A 22,779-nucleotide genomic window follows, 5' to 3' on the forward strand; every position below is an offset into this window, starting at 1 on the left:
TATCAATGTCTATTTTCAGCATTTCGTTTTGTGTGTTTGCCAGTGAGTCACACAGTGGACTCGACTTTGGCTGAGCATACGGGAACTTCTCGGATTATTTTTAGCATCTTCAATACCGAGCGGATTCATTAACGTTTTTAGAGGTCGAGTTCAAATTTTCTTTGTTTCTTATTATTTGTAACTCGGAAATAAAACAGTGTTTCTAAGGTTTGGTTAAGGTTATATAATTTTACTTGGTTGTAGGGCTTTGTGCAAGCACGTCTGGGTAGGTACCACCCACTCGTCAGTTATTCTACCGCCAAACAACAGCACTCAGTATTGTTGTGTTCCGATTTGAAGGGTGAGTGAGGCAGTGTAACTACAGGCACAAGGGACATAATATCTTAGTTTCCAAGGCTAGTGGCGCATTGACGATTTAAGGAATAGTTAATATCTCTTACAGCGTCATTGTCTATGTGTATTGGTGACCACTTACCATAAGGTGGCCCATATGATCGCTCGCCAACATATACCATAAAAAATAAGGTACTTGATATGTATCATTATGTTATGATCAATTTACTTAAAATCGTTATTAATTGTTGTATATATGTTATTTTGATGGATAACCTATATTACTGTAAAATTTTATCAAAATCCGTTCAGTAGTTTTTTCGTGAAAGAGTAGCAAACACACATTCATCTGACAAACTTTCGCATTTATAAGTAGGATAATGAGCGTTGAGAGTAAAATGACGAATGAAAAGATTGTCTTAACGTAATATCTGATGCAATTCCAGTAAACATTCTAATGTCACTAAATCTTTACATTCACCACGTGATGTACAATAAGGGTAATGTATTTGTACGTTTGTGTCAAACGTTTCACACTTTGGGATAACAAACTACACGAGAAATTAATATAAATTCAAATATTGTAACTTATTTTTTCCTTAGCAGTAATTGACTCTTAATATATAGCTCACCTTGGCAATCACCTAACCAAAGAGTTCAACCTCGGACAATGCCGTTTTGATGTGTTTGATTTGTATTTTATAATTCATCTCGTGGTAAGTGGTTAAGTAATATATCGCGAGGAAAACTGCATGACAAATCCTGCCACATGTAGACCCACTAATCTAAATTTACGAGTAAGTAGTAAGTATTCGTTGATTGTGCTCCAAATCTTCCCAGGGGCAGAGATCTTTACTCTGGAGTGGGATACATGTTCATTGAATTCGTTCGTTCGTTCAAAACCAATGAACCAAATCTGATGAAATTTGGTGTAAAGCAAACTTAAACTCCGAGGAAGGACATAGGCTACTTTTTTCTACTAGTAGTAGTACTACTTTTGAAAACTTTATTACTTTACTAGTAGCATTTTATATTTTGTAAGATGATTAAGTTACTCATCTCATAAAATACGCATATCGAAATGTTCAGCAAAAAGTTTCTAAAAAATCTAGCAAATCTGTAACACATTGAAACGGTCGTTGTTAGGAATATTAGATTTCTACCGACGTCGTCTAAAATTATTAGCAGATGAATGTAATTCTATATCACCTACAAATACTAACGATGATCTAATCATAACAGTGATGGCTTTGTAAACCAATATTATATTCCAATTACATTTCTTATTATTCAAAATGCGCAAAATACTCATTGTCATTTTTCAATCTGTAGAACTTAGATGTACTTAATTGTCGTATTCTAATCTGTTATTTGTAGATTTGATTCTTAACAAATTTGAAGTCATTTTTCATGTAATATTGGTTGCTATTATCACCGAAGTTTTGATGATGTTTCTAATCATCAAAACTTCGTAAATCTGATAAAAGTAAAAAGGTCAAAAATAGAGTATATCTTTTAAGACTGAGTTTAAAACTGAGTAATATAGCGAGAGGCTATAGAGCTGCACGAAATTAATTTAATACTCAATTAGTAGTCAACTCACGACCCGCTTCAGCTTCAAGTGCAATGGTGATCGAACTCTACTTAGGACTAACTATCTACAAAAAGCTTCATCTCGAATCACTCTATATATTAAAAAAAAAACGCATCAAACTCCTTTTCGTAATTTTAAAAATCTAAGCACACACAGGAACAGACATCCGTAAGCGACTTTGTTTTATACTAAGTAACGATACGGCTTGACTCATAATATAATAGAATGGCTTGGATTTAAGTAATCATTGATTTTCCTACAAGATACATCAATTTATGATGATTATATTAGTACGATGGACGAAAAAGAACTACTGACATGCTTGCTTTGAAACAATCTGCATTCCAACAAGTGATAGGTATATTTAAACTTTGTCTGTGAATCGTTGATTCATAAACGCTTGTAAGGGTTTAGGGCTATCTACTTAAATAGAGCATATTTTAATTCAGAACTTAGTTCGATAATTGTTAATATTCTATTTTTGTTTTGCCGTCTCGATTGTGTAACTGCGGTTGGTTAGAGCTGTGCAGTTATTCTGAAAGAGCGCACACGAAACTCACCGCAAACATTGTGTAATATCAGGAAGTGATATTTGATATTAATTATGATATTTAAATAATTGTAATAGCATATCACTGTGAGTTATTATGATTATATTTTATAATTGATTGTAAAAATATAACAGGTACTGCAACAAATAGTTACGTAGTATTACAATGAAGTTTTTTTTCATATATTGTTTGAGAAGGTATTTAAGAATATTGTTTTAAAAAACGTGGCTTCTCAGTCTATAACTCGCCTATCGTAATAGTTCGTATATAATTTATAATACGGCTTAATATACCATTTCATTTTTATATATGGTCATATTTAAAATTAAAATTAATTACAAATTTATATGTTTACAAGTGCTTTTGATTTTCAAGCACTTGACAGCTTTTCTGGGAATTTTTTAGTATTTAACTCTTAATACTACCTGATATTTATTATTTCATCTTATAACGGGGGAATGGGTCAACTGATGGCACTTATAAACAGGTGCCCGATATGGCACTGCCACCCAAAGACGTGGACGATCCAAGAAGTGTTTACCATTCCTTGCATCACCAATGCGCCACCAACTTCGTAATGAAATAATAATATAAGATAAAGAATACACGGAAATAATATAAAATTCATTATGATACCAGTGTAAACACTATCAATAGCGGTCACGCACAAGGAAGTCATGAGATCTGGGTGAAAATAGCTGCGGAACTAAATTATACTAAATGGACATACCGCTTAGAAATGCTGCGACGTGCTATTAAAGACAGTAACTCGCTTGCTTTGCTTTGCTTAGGACTTTGTTTAGTCCAAGATCTATTTTTTTTTATAAAACTTCAGATTATAACGATCTCCTTTTGAATTGTCATTTAACAATTGTTTTAAGTGATGCTACCACCGGTTCGGAAAGTAGATTCTACCGAGAAGAACCGACAAGAAGTTGTTACTTTTTTATGTTATAGGTCGGCGGACGAGCATATGGGCCACCTGATGGTAAGTGGTCACCATCACCCATAGACAATGACGCTGTAAGAAATATTAACTATTCTTTACATCTTCAATGTGCCACCAAACTTGGGAACTAAGTACTCTTAATATATTAATTACTACAATTTTAAATATAGTGATTACGTGAAATATGGAAAGTCCCCCTGTTGTCTTGCTTTTCTTCTTTATTCTCAGGAGTTTAGTTTTGTTACAGAATCGCTGGAAGATTTTTGACGCTCAATATGTAAGTTTAATGATTCTAATTGAATAAAGATTTGACGATAACTTATTTGAAATCTATACCTGAAACTTGTTAATCTAAATTGAACCACGGAGGCAATCTAGAAAAAGTTCCATCTATTTTATCTGTTTCGTGTTAGGCAGAGAAGACGCACATCATGAGGTAACTTGCGTGTGTCAGATCACAGAGACAAACTGCCACAGACACAAACCTGCCCAGGAGGAAAAGTCGTGCTCCATCTAGAGAGGAGCCTAAACTAATAAGTATAAGAAAAATAAGTAGAGACAAAAAGTAACTTTTCTTTTTAATTACATAAATGTGTTGTTCATAAATAAATAAAATAAATAGTAATATGGAGTATCTTTTATATAATAGATTATATAGATGGTTAAGGAAGCGTGAAGTTGTTAGATTCTTTTACTTTTAAAGAGTCAAACGAATCATTCATCAGATATATTAAAGGAAACAATCGGATAGTATATTAGTTTTAATTCTAAAATAATAATAATGGTTAATATTGAAGAAAGATCATAAGAATCTTACTTTTCACATGGATATCCTGCAATAGTGCTGATAAGCGCTAAAAATGCATGTAAACTGGACCCAAATATTTACTCATATGACTTTCGTTTTTACCAAACAGTCAAAACATTTATTCAATTAGGCTTTTACGAGCGCTATAACAATAAATAATGTAATATTTGACGTTGACGTATTTAAGACACGTACGAAACGTTTTGCTTCCTCGTTTCTGATACGCACCGCCAAGGTCTGGAATACCCTCCCTACCTCCGTTTTCCCCACCACCCACAATATGGGTACCTTCAAGTCCCGAGTGAATAGGCACCTTCTAAGCAAGCGCGCTCCATCTTAGACTGTATCTCACTTTCCATCAGGTGTGATACAGTCAAGCGCTAGCCTATACATTTAAAAAAATATATATATTTTTTGAAGTTCATAAAGGCACAAGGAGACAAACTGAAGTAGCGCGTCAGTTTTTGCACAAATTTCGGGCACGTTTGTGGTTTGCTAGGAAAACCTATTTCGCAGACGCTTGAGTTTTGTGAACGTTTTTCAATTTATAAAAAATCAAAATCAACTTTGTTCAAGTAGGCTTTACAAGCACTTTTGTCATTTAGCAAACTAGGTATATTAAGTGAAGCTACTACCGGTCCGGAATGTAAATTCTACCGAGAAGAACCGCCAAGAAACTAAGAAACTCTTTTTAACATACAAAATACAAAATTATGATAGTTAAATACGCCTGGAAGTTAAGAAGCTGCATTGTACGAATTTATCACAATTAAGACTTGTTACAGTATATTTATTTGTAATGGTACAAAGCAACTGACACACTGGCGAATATCCATGTAGGTCGCACCCATTCACTTCGAATCGCAAATGAGTAATCGATTTTATACGTTTAATAATTAAGTTTGTTGTTTTGTGGAGCGAGTTCGAAAGACGCAATTGGGAATTTGTTTTTTTTATGTTTGTTACGCAATCTCGATTGATCTGCTAGACTGATTCGTAATAATTCGAATTTCGTAATATAAAACTAGGAAATACTTTGATTATTTTAAATGTAAAGGCGAAATTACTAACGACTTAAGTCTTGGCAATTTTCTGGCGGAATTTGATTCGATCAGAAAGGTTTCCTCACGCACAAGAACACAAACACTATAATGCAAAAACAGTGCAATATATCTTACTTTTACAGAAATATTGAAATACACTTTTCTTCAACGGGGAAATGCTGCTAGCATTCTTGCCACCATTCCACTCTGTCAATATTTATACAGTACCTAACTAGTTTTAGTTCATATTGTATATATTTAAGCATTGTTATTAATTCTTATGGTAACTCATAATATATACAAAATTGACTTTCTTGAACGTATTAAATACAAGTAACTAATTCTTTTAAATAAGTATTAACCTACTGGTTAAAAACAACGCTTTTCAAAAAATAACCTCTATAAAGAAATTGCATCAATATCTGACCAATGCGATTAAAATACTCTTTATATTTTTATATCCGTACCCATCAAAGCACCACTTAGTACTAGTTTCCAAACTTATTCTAACACTAGTAAGGTGACATCCCGTCAAACAAATGTTATCGATACAACAAACCTGCACGTCACGAGGAGAACATCTCACACACAGACATCACAAAACACACGAGTTATAATCACGAGCGATAAAATTAACCGAACTGGTCGACAGTTTTGAAACGCAACGAGTATTCTAGAATCGGGGATAGTCTTAATGAAGATTTAGTGACGTGAATGTGTGTATCGATGATACTTGTAAAGAAATACATGTTTTTTATTAAATTAACTTAATTTATTTATAAATATGATTATATTATATATCTATTGTATGTCTCAGAACCCTAAATTAATAAGTATGGTATTCTAGTAGCTCTATTTACTTCAAAAAATGATTAAGAATCACCTTTTAAATTCGTAAATTCGTATAAACAAGCCAAAGAACTTCAAGTCGTTTAAACCTGAAAAAGGACAGTTTTTTAAAAATACTTTTATGCCATTAAATGAAAGCACTGTAGCATTTGAATATTATTAATAATTAAATATGATTTGTTAAGTGCAGGGCAAATTGCACGAATAAATGTATTGAATATTAAGAGTATAATACATTAACAATTAGAAAATGTAAGATTATATACACTGTTTAGTTTATGAAAAGCTTTAAGTTATTTATCGTGAATATTATCGATATGTCGATACATCGGCCAACTCTAGCGGAACCGCAGTAGTTTTGCAAATGCATTACTTTCTCCGCTTACGCCGCGCGACTGTACTCGTCACTCGTCCGCACTCGAGCGGGGAAAGGACCACTCGCACTGTGGGCATTGAAACACCGAAATCGTAATAATAACTGCAGATATAACTTCTCTTTTTTCAACATACACAATTTTACTCAGCGTCAAATTTCCGCACTATTGCTGGCACTAATTTGCGTCATATTAATTATGCCCAATGTTAATTCCTTGTGAGAAATAGTAATATGTATAATCTATATTAATATTATAAATGTATAGATCTGAAAGTAAGTCTATCTGTCGCTCTTTCCCGACCAAGCAATGAACTGAATTTGATAAAATTTGCTATGAAGCAAACTTGAATTCCATGAAAGGACATAGGCTACTTTTTTGCTTAACACTAGACAACCAATACCCTAAGCGAAGCCGTGGGCGACAACTATACTAATAGATATAATATGATATATTTTCGAATAAAGTATTTATTTGGTGATAGGGCTTTATGGAGCTTGTCTATTTATAGTATACTTATCACATATTCTACGGCTAAACAATAATATTCAATATTTTTGTCCAGTTTGAAATGTGAGGCAGCCAGTGTAACAGGTGAGATAGGAAGCTGGTGCATTTGTATTGTTGGGATATATTAAATACTGTCATGAATGTCAAAATACAGATTAAAGCCGATGAATGTCTTGATAAGTGTGCCAAGATTATATTCAATTATAATAAAAATTGGCACATTGATTTCAGGTTGATATTAAATTATAAAAAATAGATGCTAATATTCAATGAAAACTTTAAAATACTTGTTACATGAATTAAAGCTAAATACATAAATGCCTCATTAGAACTGTAAGTTTTGAGCAGACTTATCTGCACAGCATTCTTGTTCTACCTGCAAATAGTCACACTTTTTATTTTATGTAATAACAGGTACATTGGTGATATGAAGGGTTGTATCTTAAAGTATTAATTTCTATTTTTTGGTTATGGTATAGGTTGGCGGACGAGCATATAGGCCACCTATGGATAGTAAGTCACTATGATGGTAAGTGGTCACCATCACCCATAGACAACGCTGTAAGAAATATTAACTATTCCTTACATCGTCAATGTGCCACCAACCTTGGGAACTAAGATGTTATGTCCCTTGTGCCTGTAGTTACACTGGTTCACTCACCCTTCAAATCGGAACACAACAATACTGAGTACGGTTATTTGGTACAATATCTGACGAGTGGGTGGTACCTACCCAGACGGGCTTGCACAAAGCCCTACCACCAAGTGGTTTTCTATGGTTTACTGAGTTGTTTTGACGTTTGTGAAGTGTAAAAATCCAGTGTTATTTTGGGTACAAGATATACCTTTTTTGCTTCTAAGATTAGCATTGGTGAGTTGTTAAAATTTCTCATAGTAAAGTAGTTAGTTTCTCAAAGCAAGAATGTATGTTATCAATCACTGGGTAGGCTGTTCGCCAGTCTGCCTATCTATAATAAACACTTAAACGCAAAAGTTTTTACGCAACGACAAACCCCAGTGTGTGTATGGTTCATACAACCTTCGATTTCTTAATTTTGTTTTACAAGTGAGCACCTTATTCGGAGTGCGTTCCACATTTAGATGTATCTTGTAAGATGAAAGATTCAACATTACTTAACGTTGCGTTTATTATTAATAAAATTAATCGAAAGTATAAGTTTCTCTTTTTGCCGTTGGCATTAATGTATCGGAGAATTCTTTGAAAAAAAAACAACTTGATATTTAAGCCTGATGAACGCAAATTCTGTGTGTCTGTGTGCTTCAGAAATGTATAGCCCACTCGTATGATTGTTAGATGTTAAAAAGATGTGTTTAAATTAAATTAAAATCTAAAATAGAAATATTATTAAAAAAAATTAAAATTAAAATATTTTTATTTTATTTAAATATTTTTTAATTTAAATGTTTTTCCTACCTTTATTAAAAAAAGGAAGAAAAAATTCTAATTAAAATTTAAATTAAATTTTGATAACAATCACACTACCTTGCAAGAAGTTGCTAAATTATTTCACTAGATAACCAAACTAACGTTTATTGGTGATCGAGATCTTTTTGGTATTTTTAACTTAGTTTTGACATAAACTAATTATTTAACTAAAAAGTGACGTGAAGTAAAAGCCCTTTCACAGCCTGCAGCAAATTTCCACACGCTCTTCAAATTATGGTAGGTGAGGGACATGTGACAAGTTTTCTTATAAAACATGCAGGTTTCATTGCATTTGCAGGGAATTTACAGGCTGTTGTTGTTGTTGTTGATAATTTAAATCACCTTCAAGGTTTAGTATAGTATAACATCCAATAATATACCATATTTACCCTAAGCTGCCTCATTTTCAATATTAAAAGCAAAGCAACAGCCTGTAAATTTCCCACTGCTGGGATAAGGCCTCCTCTTCCATTAAAGAGAGGGTTTAGAACATATTCCACCACGCTGTTCCAATCCGGGTTGGTGGAATCCACATGTGGCAGAATTTCGATGAAATTAGACACATGCAGGTTTCCTCACGATGTTTTCCTTCACCGCTGAGCACGAGATGAATTATAAACACAAATGAAACACAAATTAAGAACCCGCAATCTTCGCTTAAGATGCATACGTTCTAACCACTGGGTCATCTCAGCTACCTCATTTTTTTTTATTAAAATCTTAATAGTGAAAGCCCATTTCTATCCCATTGATTATGGAGTGATGGCTGCATATAAAAAATCGGTCATGGTCTCATCTTGAAATGTTCTAGCTGTAGATGAGCAGCAAATTAAAAAGGTTCTTGATTACATTTTGAAAAAAGTTACTGGTCGGTTAGAGAGTGGCGCCAGAGATGTAAATTGTTTTTGACAAATTCCAATACTAATTGAACTATTTTATACTAAAAATTAAATTTAAAAGAGATTTCATCATTTTGACGCCAAATTCAGATGAGTGGCTTGTAGTTTACATGAAATTAAAAAATATATATCCTGAGGCTGAGTTTCTTTCGCCGGCTCTTCTCAGATGCGAGGTGTTAATTTCCAAACATTCAGTAGATTTTTGACTATCAATAAGCATATGTAATCACTTCCATATTGAATAGTACTTTGTAGTTTTTAGTACTTTGACAATATATTTTGATATCCATAGTTTTTTAATCTGTGCTACATCGCTGAGCAATGTCCTCGACATCTCATTTATATATAACCCGCTGACACTTTAAGTGTACTCGTGATTTGGGTCAGATTGCGATAATATTACCGACGGAAGACAGATGACTGCGAACATCGATCACATAATGCATTTGCTATTACATATGCTGACTAATACATCGTTCACGGTAGCACGCGTAAGCGATCCCGTGGCGCCCGCCGAAAGACGGAGAGGGTACCGCTGGTTTTTTAGTGGGTAAACCCGGTGTGCTTGGGCGCACTCGGCGTTCAGGGCTCCGGGGAGTCCCCCCCCCCACTTTCCATCACGTGGGGGAAGCGCGTAAAGCGTTTTTCCAGCGAAAAAAAAAATACATCGCACGTTGCTATGTAATGCCTTCTTAAGTATATACATCATTACATAGTATAAAACAAAGTCGCTTACTACTGTTTGTCCCCATGTATCATCATCAGCCTTAGGCTGTCCCCTGTTGAACATAGGTGATAGAGTGATTCGAGAGGAAGGTTTTTGTATATAACACTTGGACAATATAGTAAAGAATCAAGAAAAGTATGTAGTATATTTAGTATCAATATTGTACCCGTGCGAAACCAAGGGGGCTCGTTGGTTTGTAATTATATTGAGTTGAGGACCTCCGTGATTGAGAAGTGTGTATACCGGTTTTAATGGTTTTGCACTCCGAGGTCCTGGGTTCGATTCCCGGCCGTGTCAATGTAGAAAAAGTTCATTCATTTTCTATATTCGATCTGATTGCGATTTCGTGACGATTTATTGCTAGAATTGACGCGTAGGGTTTTTCAAACCGGAACAAGAATACTAAGTATTGTTGTTTAGCTATTTTTATTTATGAGTGTGTATTATCCCCCAGTCCGACCTGTACAGCGTCCCTATCCAGTTCCCCAGACCACACCTCAAAATCTAAAATATATATACATATTTCTTTATTAACCTTTTGAATAATTATAATCAATGAACAAAATCGTATAATCCATTAAAATAATAATTAAATGAAAAAAGAAAAAAAAGAAAGTTTGTTTTAAAAAAAAGGATATAAAAATATAACATGACAAATATATATATAAAGTCTATTCCAATGGGAAGAGGAGAAAAGGTAAATAAACAACTTTGACCTTGAATTGATATGTCATTTGCGCTCGACTAGTGAGGTGAAAATAATTGAATGAATGGGTAATTAATGCTAAAGAACGATATATATTTTTTTTATTTTAAAATTATTTTCCGTTTAAACAAAGTCAGGTCGTAATAAAAAACTTCAGAGAATTCCGAATATGCATCCGTGCACATGATACGAAAGATGAGAGACGAATGTCTTTCTTAACATTGTATTATTTTCAAAACTATAAAATTGCTATGCACAAAACTGATCTACATTTCGAGATAAGAGATTATTTTTAAGTAAAATAATTCTTTTAACATTTTTGGTAAAAATATTATTTTTATGTAAAAACCTTACTGTATAAAAATAACTTTTTTATCTATCGTTAGGTAACTTTTTACGTTTCTAATAAATAATTCATATTTTATATTACAACCAATTAAATAAATATATTAAAAAAATATATCTATAATGAATTTTAAAACTAAAATAATATATTTTTTATCTGTATAAATTCATTCGTCTACATTCGTTTAGCGAACATGCCTAGTTGAGGCCTCTATTTTTAATGTACGTCATCGAGAAATGGCGTCTTGAATGTCGACAAAACTGTTTTCGTTACTTTGGAAGTGAAATTAAAGTGGATCTATGTAGTTTAGTGAAATATTGTTGTATTACAAATGAAGATATATTAATCAAGAACTGTTTGTAGTTAATCTTATAGTGGAATTATCAACAAAACACTTGTGATATTGAAAAATACGGTATGTTTTGAATGTTTCCTTTTGTCATTGGAATGGACTATAGGTACGTATACGTACTATATTCTACAAAAAAAACAACAAAATATTAAAGAAAAAAAAAGGGGACAAGTGCGAGTTGAACTCGCGTGAAGAGGGTTCTGTACGATGTTAATATCTCCTAAAATATTGGTCGCAGAATGCTCATTGTGGGCTTATTTTTTCTCTTCCCACACATTCCACCTGCAAATGTAAGTTGGTACGCTCAATATTGAGTGATTTACCATGTTATTTTAATATCATGGACGTCTTATAGGTTTTCCTATAATCTATAAGGAGAAAACTAATTTCTGTATTTTTTTCAAAATTTTTGGTTCAGTAGTTTCGGAGATAAGGGGGGGAATGGTCAATTTTCGTCTATTTTCTTGAATAACTTGGACACTATTTATTTTAAAATTACAAAAAAAATACATTTAAGATCTTCTCAACAAGACCTTTCATTTGATATGCCATACGATGCAGTTTCAGAATTTTTTTTTTAATTTTCCCCTTCCCCCCCAAAAATGACGCCCCATTTCATCTGCTCACGTCACACCTCTGTATTTGGGTTACAGGAATTGATATGTGTACCAAATTTCAACTTAATCGGTCTAATAGATTCGGAGATAATTGACTGTAAGCGACGGACGGACAGACACACGAGTGATCCTATAAGGGTTCCGTTTTTGTATTCAGACGTACGGAACCCTAAAAACGATTCAACTTTTTCCAATTTGGGTTCCAAAACCCAACACCCATTTTCAATGGTGGCTACATAAAAAAAAACGAGATAGTATCATGTAGCTGTAGATTCATCTTTCATCAACAATTTTGAGGAAACAGGATAATTCAGCACAATAACCTTGCCAGGCGTACATATATCATAGGTAATATTAGTATGACCCTGTGAGACCGCATACAAACAATTATTCGCACTGATTTCTCCTGTCGTATGTACATACATACGAGTTGTGATGAATGAAAACAAACAATGCACGTGAACTTGACCCAGTTCGATCGCGAAGGAAATCATTATCATATCTAATACAAATACAAGTGACTTTGTTTATTTGTTTTACTCAGATCTGTGATGACTGCACATTGCAGAAGTTCTACTAATAAAAATATATATAATTTCGTACACTGAAATTTATTGTGATTTTTTTTGCGAGTGAATATTCCATTCCGTTCCTACGATACCTAGCAAGTAATATAATTAAAACAAATGAAAAAGTAAAAAAAAATGTCTTGAAATACAATTTTACATAATTTTAATATATTTGTATTGCCTTTACTCTATGTGCCATAGTACCGACTAAACTCCTTTGCACTATAAGTCTTAGAATAACTACTTAGTTTCTTGTCGGTTTTTCTCGGTAGAATCTACTTTCCAAACCGGTGGTAGCTTCATTTAATTGTTAAATGACGATTCAAAAGTGCTTGTAAAAGCCCACTTACATAAAGTTTATTTTGATTTTGAGATTATTTATTTATCTAAATACCGATGAGCATAGCATACAAAATATCAAAAAACAGCACCTTATTATTCGTATTACAAAAGACTCATATCAATTTTTTTTTTAATATATGGCTTTTATTTGCGCCAAGAGAGCACAGATTATTTCGCCAATGTCACGTGCGATGGAGAAGACACGATGGAGATTGAACGGTGCAGTCGAGATTGCAGGCTTAAATTAATTTTAAGACTCATATCAAACGAGCAAGCTTTAAAAATATACTTAGTAACCAGCAGATGAACACCTTTTTTTCGACTCGGACTCAGCATTGACAATCTACGTAGACATACATATAAATAAAAAGTGGTCTTTCTGGGTTGACAAAACGAATTATAAGGCACTAAGAATTACAGATACGATACAGATCCCATAGTTTGGGATAGAACGACAATTTTATCTGGACAATGACTAAATAATACACTTAAACATTGCTGTATCTTAACTTAAGCTAAAACAAATGGTTGTACAGTTATATATATTTTTTGTTTTATCGTACATTTTGTAAAATTACTGTTATAATTATTAATATACTAGGGGGTTATTTCGAAACCTGTGACAGGATTTTTTCGACATAATGTCACTGTAAATTGACGAAGCGTATTCGCACGTTTTATTTTTTATATACAGCCGTAGCGTTCTTCTCTTTTCGGCCAGTAACTTGTTTTTCTTAAAATTCATTATATAATCGTAAAAATTTATTAAAAAAAAATCAAGAATCCTCTTAATCTTTCTGCATGGCTGCAGCTCTTCAAAATGAGACCATAACCGATTCTATTAACAGTTATCATCCCATAAACAGTACGGCAAGGATAACACTATTGATATATATTATTATGTGCAATATAACTAACACTAGAAATAAGTTTTGATACAGAGTTATCACTTTATCACAATCGAAATCGAATCGAGAGGTAGTCGACGTTTTACCGTTTGTCTGTTCTACTAACACAGCGATCCAGTTGCAGTCCGGTCGAAGTTGCATCGAGTTCGAATCGAGAACGTATCGTCACCGTTATAAATTCGCAGAATAACAATTGCAAATCAATTGAGGTTGCTTTTTGTGTAATACAGTCAGAAACGTATCCTTATCATTTTAAGTTAATAGAATTGGCACAAGAACTCGGCGATATCCAAAATGTCAAGGTAATATTTTTCTATAAGTGCACCAATGGATTAAATGATAATGTGTAACTACAGGCACAAGGCACATAACATCTAAGTTCCAAAGGTTGGTGGCACATTGACGATGTAAGGTATTGTTAATATTTCTTACAGCGTCATTGTCTATGGGTGATGGTAACCACTTACCAGCGTGTGGCTCGTATGCTCGTCTGCCAACCTATACCATAAAAAAAAGGAAAAATGTCCTTTCTCTTATAAATAACTATTAGTCTCCCGCGGTTTTTCTCGTTCAGGGCGTTAGTTATCATGTGTTTGGCAAAAAAGTAGCCTATGTCCTTTGTTGGAGTTCATGTTTGCTTCATACAAAATTAGATTTCACAATTTCGGTTCAGGGTTTCTGTGAAACAGAAAGACAGTCAGGCAGAGTTACTTTCACATTTTTAATATTTATATAGAAATTAAAATATGCTAATTTGTCTGACACTTGTAATCAATAATTGAAATGAATATCACAAAGATATGCAAATAATACACGCTTCAAGGATTCCAACCAATAAGGTTACTACCACCATCTACGTATCGACCTCCACCTATTTAGACCATTTGCCTGTGGCGCCTCACTGTTCTTGTGGCTAGGTTGTAAGGCTTTATTATCCAATCTGGTAAAGTATTGGAGATTACTACTTAACACCAACATACACAATTATGATTTTCTACGACCTCCATGGTCGAGTGGTGTGTACACCGGTTTTCATGGGTATGCCGCTCCGAGGTCCTGGGTTCGATTCCCAGCTGAGTCGATGTAGATTATCATTAGTTTTCTATGTTGTCTTGGGTCTTGGTGTTTGTGGTATCGTTACTTCTGATTTTCCATAACACAAGTGCTTTAGCTACTTACATTGGGATCAGAGTGATGTATGTGATGTTGTCTCATATTTATCTTTATTTATTTATGATTTTAGGTCTTTAGATAGTTAGGAGGATGGGCAAATAGTAAGTGGTAACTACCGCCGATACATATATCGACGCTTTGAGATATAATGTCCATTTCTTACATCAATATAACACCAATGTGCCACCTACCTTGAGAACTATGTCCCTTGTTACACTGGTTAACTCACCACAACTATACTAATGACTAATGACTAATAATAGGTAGTCTAGTGCAAAATTACTGTTTTGCGGTAGAATATATGATGCTCCTCATAAATGTTAAATTTTTTAATTACAATAATATTAGATTCTTAAGAAAACATTGTCTTACTAACACTGTATGGGCTAGTCCTAAAATAAAAAGTTTTTTTTTTATTCTGATCATAGTCTGCAAAACCCACCAACTCTGATAATTCTGAATTATTATGTACTCAATTATAGTGTCTATTTATAGTCAGATAGCCTATTTGTCTGTCTGTCACATGCAATAAAGATTCAGTACAATCAGACGTCCAAAATAATCGTTCTGTAATCAATTGAAAAGTTTTATAACAGTCATATACATAAATCAGCACGATTGACTTTATTGTAAGCCGATAATGGATATGGATAAGAAAATAAAAGATTAAAAATATTCCAAATACATTGACCTCAAAAAATGTTTTATATGATTTGGAAATATTAATATAGGGCAGCTGAATTTGTGTGTGGTTTGTGGAAATTGGATAAACATAGCGCAGATGTGTTACCAACGGATGCAGGTTTCCTCACAATATTTTTCTTTCGACCTCGAGATAAATTATAAATACGATATCGTTTATCATGTTTTCTTCAACTGCGGTTTGCATCCTCGAGTTACATTTTCGTCGTACTTCTCCTATCTACTATATTTATGTGTAAAACAAAATCGCATTGTGTGTGTTTCTATCTGTATTAACTTCCACTAAACCCTCTATGGATTTTGATATCATTTTGGTGTTTCCATTAATACTAAGAGCGATGAAAGTTGAAATTTTGTATTTATGATTTTGTAAAAGATTGCTGAACTGTAGTGGTGTGTGGTTTTTTACCCAAAAAACTGGTTTCATACGCTTTGGTAACTAACGCTGAATAAAAAGATGAATCAAAACGATGTAATAGATTATTGTTAAAGGCAAAGCCGGGGCTAGTCGTAACTTATTTGTGGACCAGTAGTGGTAAATTTACCAAAAAAGTTATTGTTGTAGCCTAAGTTACTCCTTATTACTTCAGCTATCTAGTGAAAGTCCCAAAAATCTGTCCCGCCATTCCAGAGATTAATCAGAACAAGCAGACAGACAGGTGAAAATTTTAAAATGTTATTTTGCTATATGTATATGCATTCAATAAAAAGCTGTTATTTTAATATTACAAACAAACTCTCCCATTTTATTATATGTATATGATTAACATCGATCAATTAATTGTTAACCTATGATATATTTCGTGAGGGTATTATAATGAGGCAGGCTTTTCATTGAGCTTTGAGAATTATATTAATTGCCTTTTTGGACATCATTCTTTCATTCCTTCCTTTTAATAACAATGGTTGTTTCATTGTCAGCAGTATTGATATAAACTTGTGGATTTCTAAGCACTGAGCCGAGAATGGGTTCAAACCCATGCAAGCACTGAAAGTTCATGTGCTTAATTTGTGTTTATAATTCATTTCGTGCTCGGCGTTGAAGGAAAACATCGTGAGGAAACCTGCATGTGTCTAATTTCATAGAAATTCAGCCACATGTGTATTCGACCAAACCATTGGAACAGCGTGGTGGAATTTGTTCCAAACTTTCTCCACAAAAAAGGAGGAGGCCTTAGCCCAGCAGTAGGAAATTTACAGACTTGGAATATTTTATGTCAAAGGGTTTGTGCCCTGGACCAGAATGTATCTATTCAAAAGCATGGAATGGCTTTAGTGTATAAACAAAGATATATTGTCAACATTGCCTTGTTGGTCTTTCATATCTACAAAATACTTCTCTCAAATGTATATAAACATTTCGTGTCCTGTTATTATATATAACTAGCTGTGCCCGCGACTTTGTACGCGTTTGAATTTTACAAAAAAGAATATTATTGTAACCTAAGTTAAGTAAGTATTATATAAGTTATCTCCCAGTCAAAATCGGTCTAGCTGTTCCAGAGATTAGCCGGAACAAACAGACGGACAGACAAACACACAAAAATAGTAAAAAACGTTATTATGATATGCCCTATTTTACGCATAACATATGCGTAAAAAAGGGCTAGGCTATAATATTACAAACAGAAAATCCAATTTTATTATATGTGTAGATAATTGAAAACTGTCGATTCGTTATCACGAAAGCGTCTTGATTACATTAAAGTATTAGCATTTGGAATATTTGATAAATAACCGATAGTATACAAGTAGTTTATTAATTTATATTCGATTTATTTTATAGATAAAAATAAAAAGGTCAGAAAATGTAGATCATAAGGTTCAGAGAATTTACAAATTAAACAAATATAGATATAAAAGAATTTTATGTCTTAAAAATTATTTATTATGTATGTTATATGTAATGCTTATTATCTTAAAAGTAATCAGAAAATTTATCTTATAACTAACAACGCACTCGTTTTTATCGCAAATCACAGTTCACACATCTCATCACGTCACCGTTAATTCGGTATCATCTTCATCTTAACTTCCTCGTCGTTTTCCACATCCTCATCCCTGAATCTTCCGAAGTTGAAGTAATCTTCGATCTGCTGTAAAGTTTTGTCTTTGGTTTCAGGTAGGACAAAACACAGCACCACTAACGCTAATCCCATGACTGCTCCAAAAACAGCAAATGTTCCATAAACTTTAACGCTCACCAACAAATACGGTGTCACTTGCATTCCAGCCATAACGTAAATGGACAAAATGAACCCGGCCACTGATGATCCAGCACCTCTATGGGCCAGAGGAAAAACTTCTCCCAATAAGGCCAGCGGTATTGGAGTACATCCTAAGTTTGCTAGAATGAAATACAAAGCAAATAGCGCTACGGCTATCCAGGATTTATCCTTAGAAATCAAATCATTTGCAGACAGGTATAAGTATAAACAGACGCACATAAGAACAGCTAACGCCGCAAAACCACTTCCAAACAGAAGGGTGCGTCGTTTCATGATTTTCACAAGAACTGATGAAAATATGGCACTAGCGGAAATAATCAAATCTATTCCCAAAGTGTAGTAAAACGATTGTGACTTATTCCCTGTTACCTCTTCAATGATCTGTAAAGCGTAAGCTGGGAAAATATGTCTTCCACACGATTCTAGAAGAAGTCCACCGAATAATATAATTATCACCGGCTTAATGAAGTCTCTTCGAGTAAACTTTTTGAAAAAGTCCAAGCATTTAGTGGATATTGATTTCGACGATGGATATTCAATTCTCTCCTTCTGAGCTCTCAGCATTTCTCCCAGTTCCTTTTTGGATTCGTTGGTCTTTCCTCTGAGCCAATAAAATGACTTTTCGCTTTCATCGAACCGTTTTCTAGAAGCTAGCCACGCTGGACTCTCTGGCCATGTGGCTATTATTATTAAAGCCAGAATATGGGGGATGAGAGCGATAAGTGCGACAGTTTTCCAAGCATAAAAGTGCCCTAATATGTGTACAATCATGTTCCCAATACAAACAGCGGTTGTCTTCAAGTTAAGGAACATTCCTCGATTTCTTGGGCTGGTATATTCTCCGATCACAACCGCCCCTAAGGACACGGTGGCACCAGCTGCCAGGCCACATAATGATCGTCCGATTATAAGAACAGTTATATTAGTAGCGAAGTATATCAAAAGCCAGCCTACAATTCCTGGCACGACAACAACTGCGTGTGCTAATTTTCGCCCATACATGTCCATTAGGAAAGACGAGGTCATGAAACCTGGTATTCCAGCAATTCCAATACATGACGCTGAAAAATAAATTTATAAAGGTGTCATAATTTTATTTATTAACATTATTTTAAGTATTCCAATCTCAAAATATTAAAAAAAAATAAAAAAAAATAATATATGTTAATTTTTAGACTAAATGATACTCTAGCATACAATAGAGAAGTAATGTAATTCAATATATTGCATATATTTCAAATGTATGCAATTGGAGGTAATTGTTTATAAATAAAAATTTAAGATTTTATTCATATAAATTTATAAACGAGAGCTATTACGTTTTTCATAATTATTCATTTATTATTAGAAAGTCATAAAAAAAACTAGTTTTTAATGTGTCTATGATTTTAAAGTGAACATGAATTGCAGTGTAAAGTGATATCCAGTATTTAACATAAAATTGGTCCTTCGAGCCGGATCGAGATCCTTTTGAGATATATAACAATAACAATGTAACAATCAGATATCGTAAAAAAGATTCATATGTGATACGGTCAAACAACTTTGATACTTATAGAAAAGTAGTAAAGTGTAATAAATAGTCCAAAAATATACATACCTACCCAAGAAGCCATGTGTATGTCAGCTGGTATCTTTGAATCTGGCGCGAAGAGAGATGGAAGCAATATTGAAGGAAAGCTCAAGACCATACCCTGTCCCAACATGTTGAGGAGCACACCCATTACAGCCCATGTCTGAAACCATTAAAACTTGAAACTACATAACCACTAAAGGTTAATTCCCATGGCTGGGAAAACCCTCTGTTCAAACTTATTACACGACTGTCCTAAGAATGTCATGTTATCAGGGATCAGGTATGTTATTTTTTTATCCATCACATAAGATATTTGATACTAAGAACATCACCATTGACACTGCGGATTTTAATTAATTCAGATGTATTTATATTTATAGTGTAAACATTGTATAATCCTCTTCATTGTTCCAATAAAAGATGGATATTGCATTTGTAAGAACGTCTCCAATTTCAAATAATCTTTACTGAAATAAGAAGTTAATTAATACGAAATACTGCCCAAAAAAAAAACGGTCTTCAATTTACGTTTTATTTATTATTAAATAGCAACCGCGTGAAGCCAGGTCGCATGTTTAGTAGGTATATATTTTATACGAAAATACTTTTGTTGCTAAATTAAATATATATGATAAAAGATTGATACACAATCACTACATTTAGTAATAATACCAATACAACGATTATAAAAACTTTCAAACACTAATAAATTTAGCCAAAATTATGGTTATTATTTTCATAGTTTATCTTAAGTCTAGCATACTTGGTTTGAACCAAGTTTGAACCCCAAGACTACATAAGCTACTATTTTATTGGTTATGCCTAAACAGTAACAAGTAGTCTTAAATAAAATAGAATTTGATATTTTATAAAAATAATATCACTGCATAGTATAAAACAAAGTAGTTTTCCCTGTTCCTATATCCCTTATATTCCCTATGTATGCTTAAATCTTTAAAACTACGCAACGGATTTTGATGCGGTTTCTTTTAATAGATAAAGTGATTCGAAGGGGGTTTCGTATACAATACAAAGAGTAACGCTGATAATTTGAGAAGTTTCTAATTTGATGTTGTAAATAAACAAATTCTATACTACATTTAGTATCAGCTTTGCACCCAAGCGAAGTCGGTGTGGGTCGCTAGTTAATATTAAAACAAGTAAATTTTCAAGTTTTACAGCATTGTAATTCTGCTAGTTTAAATTATTCGCATGATTGACACAGAAATTCAATACGTCAAACTGTTTTTGGCGGCGCGTTAATCGCACACCTAAAACACTAAAACTTTGCTAAGTATCTAAATCTGATTACATGTTTGCTTCGAAGTAATCCATTGCTAATTATACTGTTAAGCGAAATATTTTAAACTCTATACAAATATAATGTTTATTCGATATCAGTTTTGACGTTTTGTTTCCTGCTATAGTAAAATATTCTATGATTTAGGCACGTTAATATTTGTTTCTCTTATCTGTTAGATATTGGTTTTGTAAGAAATCTTTTGACATTCCTTACATCGCCAGTAAGCAATCAAACTGAGATGTTTTTCCCTTTTCTCAAATTACATTGACTAACTCAAACTAGGAACTGGAATACAACAGTAACATTAACTAATAGTTTTGTTGAGTTACCTGGACCAGCGTGCTAAGACAAGGAACTAAATTAGTCCAAGTGTAATTAATTATAAAGCAAGTATAATTACGGAACGAAATGACTAAAAAGAATCAGACCCTTTGTAAAAAATGCATCAATAAAAAAAGCATATATAGAACACACGATTATATAGATGACTATTTGTCATTGTTTTAAATGGTAGAGATCTTCCTGGTTAGTGAGTGGGTACATTCCGAAACGGAAATAGCTTCAATTAATACAGTTCTATAACGTGACAGTTCAAAAGTGCATGTAAGCACGAAGAAAGTATACTTGAGTGAAGTATATTTTCATTTCCATTCCTCATTGTCCAATCATTTGGTTGTTTTACTCAAAAAGTATAAAATAAAAATACAACTCTACTAGATCATGTTACTTGGAACGTTTTGTTAATTTTTGTAACATCTTTCATATTATTTAATGTTTTTAATTAACGTTTCAATTGTTTTAAATTAAATTAAAAACGAGCAGTCATTACTTTTAGAATATTTTACTACGTTTTTAATTAGTATATGTTCAATATTTATTTCAAAATAGAAATGATTTTATTAAGCTTCCTGGAATAAATTATGAATATTATTTATATAATATTATTAGAAACAAAATTTATAGCCAGCAATTACTACTTTAAAAAAAATTGATGTGCAAAATCGATATTATTAGTTAAAAGCATTTTAAAGGCTTGTTTTGTTTATACATAAATAACGTTAGTGGTTCAAAATACAAACAATTTTATAAACAATACTAATATAATAAAACGTTTATATAAAATATTTTTTGTAACGGCATTCCATATTTATTACAATAAATACCACACGTAGAAAAATTAAATTAAATGAAATTTCATACAATATATAAAAGATAAAATTTATAGAACGATAGTAAAATAAAAAACGAATATCATATTTAAGCTCCAACTGAAAGTTTTTTAAAGCTTACAAAATATATAATTGGTCCCAAGAGCTGGATAAAATAGTTTGCTTTATCATTAAATGTTTGCTTGATTTAAATATAGATCCTATATTTTAATCTATAGGTATCAAGTCCCTATTAAAATAAGATAATAAACATAAATTACTTTTTTATTCACTGTTCCTTAACGATGTAAATAATGAATGAAATATTCAAACCTGTTTTACAGCCGGCGTAACCATAATTATCGATTTACATGAAATTAATATCCTTTTATATTTTCATGAAGTATGCAATTTTTGCCACCTTTTACAAACGCTACGATTTGACTGAAATATACTGTCAACTGACTAGATTGTAGGCAATGAAGGGATTACTTCGGTATACTAAAGTTTATTGTGTGGAATTACAACGATTATCATATCAACGAGTTTAAATAATATTATAACATATTTTTTATTTCAGGATATTGCTGTTGGTTTTCGTAGTCGTCTATTAAAAAGAGAAGCTATACAAATGAGCTGAACTTTTGTATATTCATCTAATCATTACCTGATGGTAACTGTCACTTCTGAACACAGACTTTGCCAATGTAAGTAATGATAAACAT

At 32.8% G+C, this 22,779-nt stretch overlaps 2 protein-coding genes across 2 annotated transcripts in view; both read right to left on the reverse strand.

Moving 5' to 3' along the window:
* Positions 1 to 5,936, reverse strand: part of LOC124540429 (facilitated trehalose transporter Tret1-2 homolog) — a 64,112-nt gene extending 58,176 nt beyond the window's left edge. The window contains exon 1 of the mRNA XM_047117983.1: positions 5,838 to 5,936. The gene's annotated coding sequence lies outside the window, so the exon portion shown is untranslated. The remainder of the gene's footprint in view (positions 1 to 5,837) is intronic.
* An 11,716-nt stretch (positions 5,937 to 17,652) lies between these two features.
* LOC124540565 (facilitated trehalose transporter Tret1-like) lies at positions 17,653 to 22,528 on the reverse strand. The gene is made up of 3 exons (XM_047118241.1): positions 22,388 to 22,528; positions 19,628 to 19,763; positions 17,653 to 19,088 (listed from the first exon to the last, which is right to left on the reverse strand). The coding sequence occupies exons 1-3, from the start codon at positions 22,409 to 22,411 to the stop codon at positions 17,806 to 17,808; spliced, it is 1,443 nt and encodes a 480-aa protein (XP_046974197.1). The 5' UTR covers positions 22,412 to 22,528; the 3' UTR covers positions 17,653 to 17,805.
* Between the last annotated feature and the right edge of the window lie 251 nt (positions 22,529 to 22,779).

Source organism: Vanessa cardui, chromosome 25 (assembly GCF_905220365.1).
Source record: "Vanessa cardui chromosome 25, ilVanCard2.1, whole genome shotgun sequence".
NCBI lineage: Eukaryota > Metazoa > Arthropoda > Insecta > Lepidoptera > Nymphalidae > Vanessa > Vanessa cardui.